The sequence below is a fragment of the Panthera pardus genome, unplaced genomic scaffold, assembly GCF_024362965.1.
Source record: "Panthera pardus isolate Hobbes unplaced genomic scaffold, ASM2436296v1 HiC_scaffold_17, whole genome shotgun sequence".
Taxonomy (NCBI): Eukaryota; Metazoa; Chordata; class Mammalia; order Carnivora; family Felidae; genus Panthera; species Panthera pardus.
Genome location: NW_026526732.1, coordinates 148,821,874 through 148,837,134, shown reverse-complemented (window position 1 = coordinate 148,837,134; position 15,261 = coordinate 148,821,874). Strand labels below are relative to the sequence as shown.

The 15,261-nt window shown below is 37.2% G+C and overlaps 1 protein-coding gene across 1 annotated transcript in view; it reads right to left on the bottom strand.

The window, feature by feature from the left end:
• Positions 1-9,574, bottom strand: part of TSBP1 (testis expressed basic protein 1) — an 85,094-nt gene extending 75,520 nt beyond the window's left edge. The window contains exons 1-7 of the mRNA XM_053905342.1: positions 9,367-9,574; positions 7,583-7,669; positions 6,824-6,856; positions 5,983-6,015; positions 4,824-4,856; positions 4,709-4,738; positions 4,595-4,615 (exon numbers count right to left, since the gene is read on the bottom strand). Coding sequence (XP_053761317.1) covers positions 4,595-4,615; positions 4,709-4,738; positions 4,824-4,856; positions 5,983-6,015; positions 6,824-6,856; positions 7,583-7,669; positions 9,367-9,379 — 250 coding nt within the window. The 5' untranslated portion in view covers positions 9,380-9,574. The remainder of the gene's footprint in view (positions 1-4,594; positions 4,616-4,708; positions 4,739-4,823; positions 4,857-5,982; positions 6,016-6,823; positions 6,857-7,582; positions 7,670-9,366) is intronic.
• Positions 9,575-15,261: the final 5,687 nt, after the last annotated feature.

The window sequence follows — 15,261 nt, the reverse complement described above, 5'->3', positions numbered from 1 at the left end:
CAAAAAGACAAATACAAAAACTACAAGGTGTGCAAACCAGATGACAGTGGAAAAGCCACAAGGAACTTACCTAGGGAATTGAATGATGGTGCTAAAACATACAGAAGCGTGAGGTGAATCATCAGAATTTTGATTCCTGACCTTTCCATATCAGTGTCAGTCATCATGCCCTCTTAGGAGTTGAAGCCCAGGCCCAGGCCCAGGCCCAGGGAGACCCACTGACCTGGTGGTGAGAACTGGAGGCCACTCCCAACTTCATCCTTTCAGTTTCTAATAAGGGTTTTTCTACTTTTAGTAGACAGATGTTATTTCTACGAAACTCTGTGGCTTACATTTTTCTCTGTCCTTCTCTCTCCCTCCCTCCTTTCCATCCCCTTTTCTTTTCTTCTATTTTATTTCTATTTCTTTCCTTTTTTCTCACTCATCATTTCCTCTATTTTTTTTCCCTTTCCTCTCAGTCAGTATGGAAACTAACAGACCAAGTTTGGAAACTGACAGTTTATTATTGTCAGACTATTCTAAACCAGCGTTCGGAGACTTTATCTGTTGCTTAATATTCGTATGAACTGATGGTTTCTCTCTTTCCTCAAAGTGTTTACAATCTAGAGAAGTATTACTGATGGGAAGCAAATTTTTGTTGAATTTTGTTGAAAAACAAGACAATACTTAACTGTAATCTCCTTTGGATCCCTCTGAAAACACAAGTAAAACCAAGAAAAATCAGTTTGGATATTCTATTTCTGTAGTTTTGATATCATCAGAGAGGATTATCCAATCAACACCGTCAAAGAGTCAAATAGTCAAGAAACTAGAGGCAAAATCTTTTCATGGCTTAATTTATGAGTCAAATGACAAGACAAAGCAGGCAAAGGTTAATGAAGGTAAATATGTAGTGAGAAGAAATAACAAACTATACATGGAAAGAAACACTGAAGCAGACGAATATATTAGTTATAAAGTAAGTTGAGGCCAAGTAAGAGAAAAATGGCAAAATATTGACTCAGCTGACTGAGAATTCAAGTTTAATGAAGAGATGGGAAATTATAATGAATACACACACACACACGCACACACACATATCTATTGTGATTGGATGTGCATCCTATAGCTTAAAACTTATTTCTTAGTGATGTCATGGAAACATTTTCTAAAAGACCTGGAGACAGACAAAGCAAATTACACAAAAAGTTGTCATGCTATTGTTGCTATTGTTTTAATGAAAAGTGTAAAAATAAATAATACCAACAAGCTGGAAGTGACTTAAATTATGTTGCATGATGGTCTAATTTGATATTTTCCTAATGTATAAGTAAAGATCTACCCAGAAATGTAAAGACAGCATGTATTTTTTTTCTCATCCCCTTTCTTAAAATGAGTGCTTTCCAAACCACACTCAGATATCACCTCACGCCAGTCAGAGTGGCCAAAATGAACAAATCAGGAGACTATAGATGCTGGAGAGGATGTGGAGAAACGGGAACCCTCTTGCATTGTTGGTGGGAATGCAAATTGGTGCAGCCACTCTGGAAAACAGTGTGGAGGTTCCTCAGAAAATTAAAAATAGACCTACCCTATGACCCAGCAATAGCACTGCTAGGAATTTACCCAAGGGATACAGGAGTGCTGATGCATAGGGGCACTTGTACCCCAGTGTTTATAGCAGCACTGTCAACAATAGCCAAATTATGGAAAGAGCCTAAATGTCCATCAACTGATGAATGGAGAAAGAAATTGTGGTTTATATACACAATGGAGTACTACGTGGCAATGAGAAAGAACGAAATATGGCCGTTTGTAGCAACGTGGATGGAACTGGAGAGTGTGATGCTAAGTGAAATAAGCCATACAGAGAAAGACAGATACCATATGGTTTCACTCTTATGTGGATCCTGAGAAACGTAACAGAAACCCATGGGGGAGGGGAAGGAAAAAAAAAAGAGGTTAGAGTGGGAGAGAGCCAAAGCATAAGAGACTGTTAAAAACTGAGAACAAACTGAGGGTTGATGGGGGGTGGGAGGGAGGGTAGGGTGGGTGATGGGTATTGAGGAGGGCACCTTTTGGGATGAGCACTGGGTGTTGTATGGAAACCAATTTGACAATAAATTTCATATATTGGAAAAAAATTAAAAAAAAATAAAATGAGTGCTTTCCTTACATACTTGAGTGTGATTAAGTCCAAGAAACACAAAATCTTCTGGTTTACATTAATGTTACTTGTTTCTCCTGGTTTTGTATTTGAATGATTGATTGATTGATTGATCTATTTATTTTTAGAGACAGAGCATGCCTGTGTGAGTGGGGGAGGGGCAGAGAGAATCCCAAGTAGGCCCTGTGCTTGTAGCGCAGGGCCCAACTAAGGGGTGGGCCCTCAAACTCACAAACCGTGAGATCATGGGCTGAGCCAAAATCAAGAGTCAGATGCTTAACCACCTGAGCCACTCAGGGGCCTCTGCTGGTATTTTAAAAACAGAAAATACTAAGGTGCTGAACACTTTGATGTGCTGCACTTACGCTTGCTGTAAAAATTAGTAACATTAAAAATAAATTCAGTGCCTTTCAAAACTTTTGAATTATCATGGCAACTTTAACATATAAGATGTGGGGCACCTCGGTGGCTCAGTCAGTTGAGCTTCCGACTCTTAGTTTCAGCTCAGGTCATGATGTTGCAATTTGTGAGTTCAAGCCCTGCTTTGGGTTCTGTACTGACAGTGCACAGCCTGCTTTGGATTCTCTCTCTGCCCTGCCCCTGCTCACATGCTCTCTCTCTCTCTCTCTCAAAATAAATATATAAACTGTAAAAAATTGTTTAAAAACTGAAAAATAGATATAACATGTGATATATTTAAATACCAAAATTTAAAATTTACAATTTACTAAATTCCATGCACTTAAACTGATACAATGACCTTGTCCAATGTTTTCCTGTCAGAAGATTTTTGTAGTCTCTAGTTGACCACCACATTTATATTTCTGTGTCCAGAGATGATAGAGGGAAGAGTGGTAGAGCTTGGAAACTTAGAAACAAGATGACTGGGATTTATAGGGCCACCTTAGAGGTGATTAGGAAATTGAAGAAATAAGTTGCCATTTGGCTTTATGAATTTTAAATTGTGGCTTTTTCGGATCACAAATAAAATGGACAATAAAATGCTTACTGATCCAGGTTTTCCCTAAGAATACAAGGTTTGCCTGGAATAGAAAGAAGCTAAGATTACAGACTCTACACTAAAGATCCATAGCAAGAAATTAATAAGATATTATTAAATGGTGTAAAAATAAACTACATGAAATCTAGAGTCAGACAATTCGAATTTCTATCAGGTTGAGTGGCTTGCAAGTCACTATAGCTTTAGGCAAGTCACTAAGATTTTTCATGCATATATTTCTCTTCTGTAAATTTGGGATAACAATACATAGCAAGTTAATTGATTTAAGAACTGTTTATTAAGGATTATCTTTATTATGAGGAAAACAGACTATAAGAGGGCAAGAGTAGAGAGAAACCAGTTAGGGGTCAGTTAAAGTAGTTCAAGGAAGAGATGTTGATGCTTGGGCCAAGATTGCCATCATGGTGAAAAGTCTAATTTGGAATATAATTTGAAAGTAGTGGGGATGTGATTTCCTGGTGGATTGGATGAGGAGAGTGAAATAAAGAAGTTAAAGAGGTAGATGGCCTGAGCACCTGGGGGAATGCAGGTGTCCATATCTGTAAGTAGCAGGATCAAGCCTTAGGTTTTGGACATGTTAAGAGTGAGATACCTCTCCTATATATTCAGGACCACTGTATTATGGTTGTATAGGTTGTTCAGAGCACAGAGGGATTTGGGGACTGAAATCCCAGCAGTATTCTTAAGTGGGGCTGCATCTGCCTAGAGAAAGGAGCACTCTTTAATTTGTACCAAAGCAACCTGTAGGCTAACCTGAAGAGGCCCTGAACGGACACAGGGGCTTTTGGGGTAGTTCACCCTTGTGTGGTTCACAGGGTCACTTGTAGATATTAAAATAAAACGAAAAACATCCACAAGAGTGGCTAGCACATAGGAAGTACCGAGTGCATCTTAATTCTCTTCCTCTCCTATACTGTATATTGCATTTTACTTATCTGTGTACCCTTACATTAGCTTCTTGCACTGATTTAATGTGGTGTCATGAAGATAAACTATTCTGAGAAACTATTCCCAAGAAACAGGAGATGTAAATGACAACAGTAGACAAGAGCAGCCCTTCTTTGTGCTCTTGGAATTTCAGTACACAGGTCAAACTGTAATGTGACGAATTTTCAGGGGTTTATTCCTCCATTTCTTAACATTTATGTGAATAAAGGCACACTGAGTGGCTAGCATTTGAATTTTTCTTGAGTTCTCAGATTACTTTTAGCCTATTAGTAGGTGGATAAAAGAGGAATTGGATAGTACTAGGGGTAAAAATAATGCACAGTGTGAAGGGAAACATTTATGAATACTTCTCAGAATCCTCTATTTGTTACTTTGGTTTCCTGTTATTTTACCTAGGTTTTAAAGCACCTCCTGTTATAACAGTTTAAAAAGCATTGATTTTCCTTTATAATTTTACCATAATCTCTAAATATACTTACCTCGATCATCATATGAAGTGTCTAGAGGGTTGAAGGAAAAACATAAGATTCTTAATTTCTCATAAATGGATTTCTATATTAATTTCTTAGCAATTCAGCATATAATTTATTTACCACTTTCTGTTGAATATAAATGTCGGAATCCTGAAAGACAACATGAAAACATAATGAGATTCTACCTTGACAACTATGTCTGCATCGTTTTCTTATTAGGTAAAAATCTGTTTACCTCTTCCTCTTTTAGATCTCTGAGAGGGAAAATCTTTTGGAGAAAAGAAACAGATTAAATTTACTAACAGCACATCAAGAAATGTTTCATCGTATGTCTAAATCCAGCCAGGAAGATTTTTCTCCCTTCCCAGATATTCCCATTTTCTTTGGATTCCATTTCAGAAAAGAAAGGAAGGATGCCATATGCTTTGCTCCTCACTCTGTTGTTCATGACAGATGAATCATAGAAGTAAGAGGAGGAGGCATGGACCAAGAGGCCAAGTGTGGGGCATGACAGCAAGCAGCGTGATCAAGCTACTTCCTCTCTCCTTTTGGAAATACCAATCCGTATACTTGTAGTGTGTGTGTGTGTGTGCGTGTGTGTGTGTGCGCATGTGTATGCATGCGTGCATGTGTGTGTCGCTACAAAAAAGTAGAGTGCCTTGGAATCTACTTAGAACCATTAGGTTTCTGGATGTTTTATTTCAAATAAGCTTTATGTTATTTTTCAGTTACATTAGACCACATGTCCTGATTTGGTTAATATTGATTAATATTAGTAATATTAATAATAAATACTGAAATTCAGTATAAAATGAGCCTTTTGTCTTAACCAAGTGGGGATAGTGTAATTGAGAATATGAGTGCTGGACTCAGGGCCACAAACCTGGATTTTCTATCCAACTCCTTTTGCTAGGTGAATTTGGGTAAGTCTCATAACCTTTTGAGTATCAATTTCCTCTTCTAAAATGAAGATAATATAAGTTGTGCTCACCTATTGTACTTTATAGCTTTACAAAGCATCTTTTTATGCAGAGTATTCAGACTTTATGACAACTCATGAATTTTATGTACTTTATCCCTATTTTACCCATCCAGAAAATTGTTTCAGAGAGGTTTCTTAGCCTTTCCATGATTTTGGGATAAACAGGAGTTGGAAGGGATTTTTTTAATGGTCTTAGGAAGGAGACCTATTTGTCTTTTCTGAGAAAAGTGCTGAAATCTTATTTATATACATATATACACATACATGCGCACACACAGATGGATTGGCAGTTAGATAGTATGACAGGAAAAGATGTGCTGACTTAAATCATACTCAAAGGGAGATGAGTTCATTTTATGCTCTAAGGAACACATTCTTCCATTAATTCTGAGGTAGTTCCTAATCTATTTACCTCTACCATCTTCATAGTCCAGAAGACCAGCACCTGGAGAAAAAAGGAGAGAGTGCTCCATGGTTTTGCCTCTTGAAAATGAGTGGAGCTTTAAGACTGAGAGCTAATGTAGACATGAACTCCTGATAGTGAATAATACTAGGAATTAATTTTTTTTGCAGGAACTAGGACTGTGCATAGCAGGAGCAGATGGTAAGTGACCGTGCCGGTCATCGGTTTCACTGGGCTACATAGTAATCAGAAGGGCCTCAGAATACTTTTCCTTCTTGGTACTCCAGCACTTAACTCCTGTTTTTCTTCTCTTACTAATCCTGGGCTGTCTTTCAGCAACTTTGGCATCTTACTAGACATTGCCGTAGAAAATCTGCTTCACCTCTTCACATCTTGAACTTGGTTCTCTTTTCAATCATAATTATCTTAGTTGTATTCACTCTTGCTATTCCTAGCTACATTCCATTCGCCTACCTACCCACCTTGCTGAGGCCCTCTTCACTACCAGATTGAGACCTTCTGTTCCATTGCCTGAGGAGTCTGCTGTTTTCATGGCTTGGTATTTCTGTTGCTGCTCTTGGACCACAGGAGGCATCTGAAGAGAGCCTCAGAATCATGCAGACCTACCCCCTATTAGTTCATTCTGCCCAGTTTCAGTTTGACACTCAGTGTTGCATGGAAATCTCTGGTGGTGGGTTTCTCCCAGTAAATTAGAAGTTCAGTTCATGGAATGATGCATTATGCAAGGTGCTGGGAATACAATGATAAACAAGACAGATTTGGTCCCTGACTTATAGAAATGCCATTATGCTTTCTAACTTTTCCTTTTCTCATGGATCTAAGTACTTACTTTGTTCTGAACTGTATCTTGAGACATCAATTTCTGTGGAAGAATCAAGGAAAAATATTACAATTATCTACTTGCAAGAGGTGTTTTTCCTCCTAACTCAACTCTCCTCACTCTAAACTGTGCTTCTTGCTCCCAAGGTGGCCCCCTAGATATGATGCATTACTGGTTCCTACCTCTTTTAAGCACCTCCAGCCAGCCCTGTTCTACCTATCCCTCCACACTAATTCTCCACATAGGTGCTAGGATGAGAAATAAGGAGGGGATGCAGCTGACTAGAAGGGAGGTGGGAGGATACTAAGGAAAATCCTGGAAAGAGAGATGTTGTGGCATGGAAATACGTTATTGCCTACATGAGTCCCATCTCGGGTTCATTGACAAATACTATATACTTGTCTCTTATCATCTCTTCTGTATGAAGTCACTAAAATTCTTGAATTCTTTTTATATAATACTAGCACAGTGTCTTCTTTTTTACATTTTTATTCCTCAGATAATTTTAGAGTATTCTTGTTGTTACTGTTGTTAAATTCAGTCTGCTTTTTGGGGGGGTTGGCCTTATTGGTAATGTGAGCTTTGGGAGTTTAAAAGTGCAGGGGGAATCACTAGTAGGTCAAAGATTCTGTGCTTCATGTATTGACATGGGCTCCCAGAATATTGGCAAAGTCTCTAGCTATCAACTAAGTAGAAACTGAGACTGAACCTTGGCATTCCTTCCACTGTGACTTTCACAGGGAATTTCCATTTTGACTTGTTACTCACCATTTTGTTTGCGTCGTGTCCATCTTGTTAATAAAATAGCCAGAATAACAAGTCCCAGTAGAGTCAGGATGACAGCCAAAGTTATTTCTGCAACAAAAATTCAACTGTACTCTTTCTTATTTAGACTGTGTCATGATCAGAGACAGCTTCTGGTCACCTCTTAACTGTTTTCACCAAATAGGCATCTCCCCTCTGCCCCCTTTTCTGCTTTCTTCCTTAATGTTCCTTATCTTATTGTCTCCACATTCCTTCCCCTACTCATTATTTATATTGGTCCTATTGGTCAGATACTAAGAACCTCAGATGCTATGTACCCTTGGTTTAGAGAGTGGAAAATGTGACACATTTCCTCCTTAGTTGAATCCCTTACTCTATGTAGGCAGAAGGTTAGAGGGAATCATTGATACAAAGTAAAGTAATTCACTGGAGTGTGAGAAAAAATATTAGTTCTATTTTTATGTAATTTTATATTATAACTAAAATTCTAGATTTTCTGTTTTGAAGCATGTATTAGTACAGTAGTATGTTTACAACGTGTGTGTGTGTGTGTGTGTGTGTGTGTGTATGCAGTGTATGCAGTGTGTGTACAAATACTTTTACATGGGTAGGCGATCAAAAATTTTAGAGGCCCCTGACTGAACATGATCGTATTAACGAAAACCACAACAGAAGACAGAAATTTCTTATCATTGGGAAAGACCTTTCAGTCATCACCCACAAAGCCTCTCATGATAAGACATATTTGTGACAGTTGTTACTTTGGCTAATAGAATTTCTCCCAAAGTCCCATGCTGGGACTGCTAGCCTATATCTGTTTATGTATAACTGGAGAGACAAATCTTAAGTAGGTACCTTGCTACGGTTATGAATAACTGAGACTGAGGAGCTCTGGGGAGAAGAAAGGAAGAGAGGGAGGGAGGGAAGGAAGAAAGAGAAAAAGAGAAAGAGAAAGAAAAAGATGTAGGAAGGGAAGGTGGCGGAAGGAAGAAATGAATAAATGAGTGAATAAACCAATCATAAATCTGCCTGTGACAGTGATAAATGCTGAGACAACTGAACTATGAAGGGCTAAAAAAATTAATTACACCAAGATTAAGCTGCTGCAAGAAAGCAGTAGATGAATTCACCTCAAGATGTAATGAAACACCTCCAGTTGGGTAAAATCAGTCATATGTCTACACAATCTTTCAGCTGTTAGGTCACGTGAGAACAATTTCCCAACAAAACAACCTTCAGAGATTTGCTCCTAATGGACCACTAAAATGAATAGTAAATAGTTTGGCCTCTTTCATGGCAAGTCAGAATTTCATAACTGATGTGAAGTAATCCTTAGAGGAGGAAGGGATAACCAGGTGGTGTACCTGGACCAAGCTTCTGGAAGGCAGTACTCCCTTTGAGTGGTGTCTGAAATGTTCTGGCTGTTAGACAAAAGATGATCCACTCCATTTTTGAGGAAAATAAGAGGAAGAGTTAAAACATTATAAAGTGAGCAACACTAGCAGAAGTAAGACAACAGGCTAAAAAATTTTCCTATTGTTCCAGAGGACGGTTGTTTTGTTTTAGTTGTCCAAACTCTTGAAACCAAAGAAGAAATCAGTGTCCTCACTCTAGAGCTGAGCTGACTCTGAGTGATTTTCCTCAGGCTCCCAGAGGAATCAATGAGAGTGAAAGAAAGGATGTTGAATTTGAAAGAAAGCAGACAGATAAGGAGTGTGTTAAAGTCTTTGAAGAGAAGAGTTCTGAGCCAGTAAGGTCTGGGTGACCTTAGAGGAGTCGGTCCATACCCAAGACTGCCATTTTTCAGGTGTTGTCTTCAGAGGGTTCTGTGTCATCTGGACTTCTTTGTCAAAGGGAGATCAAGATAAAAGGAACACCCCAAGCTCACTGTGTCTGAGCAGTATGAACTTGGATGTGGCAGAGGTCCTTGTAGACAAACATGCAGAGGGTTACAGAGGAACTATGTGGCTCAGGTTAATCAGACCTAAGCAGACTAAAGGAGTGTGGCCTGTGAAAGTTCCAGAATCTGTGTCATAACAAAGAACTAGAACTTCAGAGAGACAAGAAGAAAGGAAATTGAGGACCAAGAGGCTGGGAAGACTTCAGAATATTTTGGAGGGGGATTTTATGATTTTGAAGGGGGATTTACTCTATTTGGGCTCTTGAATAAGTTCTTATTTTCCAGACATTTTGAGGCCAGAGATTGTTTCCTTCATCCTTGTAACTTCCAGACATTTTGAAGCAGAGAACTTCCTATAGAATAGGCACTTAATAAATGTTTAATAATTAGAAGTGAGAAAAATTCCTATATCTATAAAAAGGAGGGCCTTGAAACAAATGGAGGGTGAACCGGTGAAGGGAAGCCATTGGAATTAGATAGTACGGGAAAGTCAAGAGGTCTGTGGTGCTAGGAAAAAAGAGCCAGTGAATGGGATTTCAAGCCACTGTAGACAACAAGGGGAGTAATAAAATTATATGAACTCTAAGGCTTTATATTAGACACATACTTTACACGTACAATTTATTTAATCCTTAATAACATTTACAATGAAACTCTTCAAGGCTGAGACATCTGAAGTCACCCAGCCAACAAATGGCAGAGTTTCTGACTCCAGAGCCCACATTGTATTCACAAAGCCACATTTCATTTCAATCTTGGGGGCCTGCTATTTGTGGTAGTATGTCACAGGCCAAGCAGTCAGCCACTGGAAGAGCACAGTGATGGCCTCCATTTTGAGGATGCTGCACCCTCCAGGTTTGGGGTAGCTCTGGACTACTTTGATTTATCTTTTACACCCCCCCCCCCCCACCTCCCCTCTGGCAACAATCATTTTGTTCTCTGCAGTTAAGAGGCTGTTTCTTGGTTTGTCTTTTGCTTTCTTTTTTCTCCTTTGCTCCTTTGTTTTGTTTCTTAAATTCCACATATGAGTGAAATCATATGGTACTTGTCTCTCTGTCTGATTTCACTTAGCATCAGAATCTCTGGGTCCATCCATGTTGTTGCAAATAGCAAGATTTCATTTTTTTATGGCTGAATAATATTGCATTGTATATATATACCACATCTTTATCCACTCATCCATGGATGGACATTTGGGCTGCTTCCATAGTTTGGCTATTGTAAATAATGCTGCAATGAACATAAGGGTGCATGTATTCCTTTGAATTAGTGTTTTTGTATATTTGGGGGGTAATAACAAATAGTACAACTGCTGGATCATAGGGTAGTTCTATTTTTAATTTTTTGAGGGGCCTCCATACTGTTTTCCACAGTTTGTATTCCCACCAACAGCTAATGAGAGTTCATTTTTCTCCACATCCTCGTCAACACGTGTTGTTCTTGTCTTGTTGATTTTAGCTACTCTGACAGGTGTGAGGTGATAATTCATTGTAGTTCTGATTTGCATTTCCCTGATGATGAGTAAGGTTGAGCATCTTTTCACATGTCTGTTAGCCATTTGTATGTCTTCTTTGGAGAAATGTCTGTTCATGTCTTCTACGACTTTGTAATTGGATTATGTTTTGGATATTAATTGTATCAGTTCTTTATATATTTTGGATACTACCCTTTATTGGATAGGGTCCTTTGCAAATATCTTCTTCCATCCCATAGGATGGAATGGAAAGTTTTTACTTTGATGTAGTCCCAATAGTTTATTTTTGCTTTTGTTTCCCTTGCCTCAGAAGAGATATCTAGAAAGATGTTGTTAGGGCTGATGTTAGAGACATTGCTGCTTGTGCCCTTTTCAAGGATTTTTATGGTTTCAGGTCCACATTTCTTTTCTGAAGTTCTTCTGAAAAACAAAACAAAAGGATTAATGTGATATTAATGTAAATATCAAAGTAAACATACAAGAAGAAAATTAGACTTTGTTGAAAAATAAGAATGTAAAGTCAAAAGTAACCAGGATGCTGCACGCACATGCACACACACACACACACACACACACACACACACGGAAGCAGGTGAGCTCACTTTGATTTACGTAATGCTCTCCAGGAAATGAAAAGGGAAGGGAGAAGAGTGATGATTTTACTGAATTTAGAGAATAAATGTGGGTTATTAGTTCTTGTGGTTACATTTTATTAACATTTTATCTTTTTATAACATTTTCATTCTTTCTTCCCCTAATAAGTTCTTTAACTTTTTCTATATCTATCCTTCTATCTCCATATACCCCCCACCCACACACACACATACAGATCTGCGTGTGTGTGCATGTGGGATATATGGAGATATATGGAATATATATGTGTGTGTGTGTATATATATATATATATATATATATATATATATATTTATGATATATATAGTCACCAATTACATGTTTATTCATATAAGCATATGTTAAACATACATGTTATATCTGTATGTATAATATATATACACACAAGTATTATTCATTTGTCAACTGTTGGCATAGGATTTTACTAAATGTTTTTAATGTTTATTTTTGAGAGAAAGAGAGACAGAGCACAAGTGGGCTGGAGGCAGAGAGAGACGGAGACACTGAATCCGAAGCAGTCGCAGGCTGTGAGCTGTCAGCACAGAGGTCTACGGGAGGCTCGAACCCACAAGCAGTGAGATCATGACCTGAGACAAAGTCATGATCGGACTTCCAACCAACTGAGCCACCCAAGCACCCCGAGGGTTCTGGAATTCATCATAAGAACTTAGGAAGTGAATAATTGCAATGGATGCATACAAATCGTTTTTCAGCCTTGGTCACTTTCACTTTTTTACATTGGTAGATACTGCAGCACTATCCAATTGAGTTGTCAGTTAATTCTTCACAAATTATTTAATTGAAACAATCACTATATAATTTTGAATACTTAACTGGAAAAGTTTTCAAAAGTAAATAATATTGTCATAATTTTGTTCCTTCTTTCCTCAGTGCATCCTTCCTTTTTTCTCTTTCTGCTGTTCTTCAAATTACTTATCCTCAATTATTCCTGTGTCTCCAAGTTTTGCTTTCACCTATCATGATGATAATCATTATCATACTGAAGTAAACTACTGAGAAAGAGAAAATAAGAAAGTAAATTGAGAGGACAGGAATGAGACTGAAGAGAGAAAAAAGACAGGAATAAGTTAATTGAAGGAATGGAAATATTTGTAAAAGCTCTGCTGTTTTCAATCCCCAAGAAACCATCCACATTATGGAGATTTACAAACAAAAATCCAGGGAGAAATAAACAATACAATCATGGTAGGGGACATCAATGCCCAACTTTCTTCTATGGATAGATCACCCAGACCTGGAGTCAATAAGGAAACATTGGACTTGAAATACATTTTATATCAAATGGACCTAACAGATATATATAGATCATCCCATTCAACACACTAAAATGCATATTCTTCTCAGAGCTCAAGAAGGAACACTTTCCAGGATAAATCATATGTTAGATCACAAGACAAGTTGACAAATTTAGAAAATTGCTATCCTCAAGAATGTTCATCAATGACAATGATATGAAACTAGAGGTCAATAACCAGAGGCAAGGTGAAAAATTGACAAATGAGATTAAACAACATGATTCTGAGAAGCCAGTTGGTCAAAAAAGAAAACAAAAGGTAAATCAAAAATATGATATATGAAAATGGAAACACAACATACAGAAACCAAAGGGAAATAGCAAAAACAGTTCTGAGAGAGAAATTTCTTAGTAATAAATTCCTACATTAAGAAAGAAGAAAGGGGCGCCTGGGTGGCTCAGTTGGTTAAGTGTCTGACTTCGGCTCAGTCATGATCTCACAGCTCGTGAGTTCAAGCCCCGGTTTGGGCTGTGTGCTGACAGCTTGGAGCCTGGAGACTGCTTCGGATTCTGGGTCTCTCTCTGCCCCTCCCCACTCATGTCCTCTCTCTCCCTCAAAAAAAATTAAGTATTAAAAATAATAAAATAAAGAAGAAAAATCTCAAATAAACAACCTAAATGGACACTCTATGGAAATACAAGAAGAAGGAACTAAACCCAATATTAGTAAAGGAAGGAAATACTAACGATCATAGCAGAAATGAATGAAAGAAAAACTAGAGAAACAATAGAAAAGGTCAATGAAACTAAGACTTGGTTTTTGGAAAGATTAACAAAATTGACAAATCTTTAGTTACACTACCTTAGAAACATGGGAGAAGGTGTAAAAAAATTATATATGAAAGAGAAGATCTTACAACTGATACAACAGAAATACAAAAGATCATGAGGCCACTATGAACAAATAACACCAAAAAGTTAGATAATTTAGAAGAAATGGATAAATTCCTACAAACTTACAACCTATGAAGACTGAATCATGAAGAAATAGAAAATCTGGACTGCCCAGTAAGGACTAAAGAGATTGCATCAGTATTCAAAACCCTCTCATAAAGAAAGGCCCAGGGCATGATAATTTCATAGGTGAATTTTATTAAATATTAAGATAAAAATTAATGCCAATCCTTGTCAACTATTCTGAAAAGTTTAAGAGGAGGGAACATTTGCAAACATTTTTTAAAGCCAGCATTATCTTCATACAAAGGCAGAACAGTGCACTACAAGAAAATTATAGGTCAATACACTGATAAGCATAGATACAAAACTCTGCAACAAACTGCAATTAATCTGAATTCAACAGAATATTAAAAGTATCAGAAATCATAATCTAGTGGGTTTTACCCCTGAGATGAAAGGATGATTTAGCATATGCAAATCAAGAAGTATAATACACCACATTAACAGAAATCAGGTTAAAAATCACATGAACACTTCAAAAGACACAAAAAAGCATATGACAAGATCCAACACCTCTTCAGGGTAAAACTCTCAACAAGTTATTTATGTAAAAAGGTGCCCCAACGTTATAAAGGCCTTATGTGAGAAACCCACAGCTAACATACTCACAAGTGAAAAGCTAAAAGCTTTTCCTGTGAGATCAAGAACAAGACAAGATGCCCATAGTCACCATTTTATTGAATATAGTACTACAAGTCTCAACTAGAGCAATTAGGCAAGAAAAAAAGTCATCTGAATCTGAATGAATAAATAAAATACTCAGTTTGCAGATGGCTTGATAGTACATGCAGAATAACCCAAAGATCAACTAAAAGCTGTAGAACTAATAAATTCAATAAAGTTGCAAGATATAAAATAGCATACAAAAATCTGTTGTGTTTCTATACATTAACAATGAACTATCTAAAAAAGAAATTAAGAAAACTATCCCTTTACAATAGTATTAAAAAAATACCTAGGAGATCATTTAACCAAAGAGGTGAAAGATATTATACTGAAAACTAAAAGACATCAATGAAAAGATTTAAGTAGACACAAATGAGTAAATATCAAATGTCATGGATTGGAAAAATTAATATTATTAAAAGGTACATATTACCCAAAGCAATCTACAGATACAATGCAATCCCTATCAAAATTCCAATGAATTTCTTAACAAATAGAAAAAAAATCCTAAAATTCATTTGGAACCACAAAAACACTGAAGCGAAGGATATGTTGAGCAAAAATAACACGGGGGGAAATCACACCACAAGACTTCAAAATATATTCCAAAGCTATAGTAATGAAAACAGCATAATACTGGCATAAAACAGACATATAGACCAATGGAAGAGAATAGAAAGCCCAAAAAGAAATCCACACATTTATAATAAATTGATCTTTAAGGTGTCAAAACATAC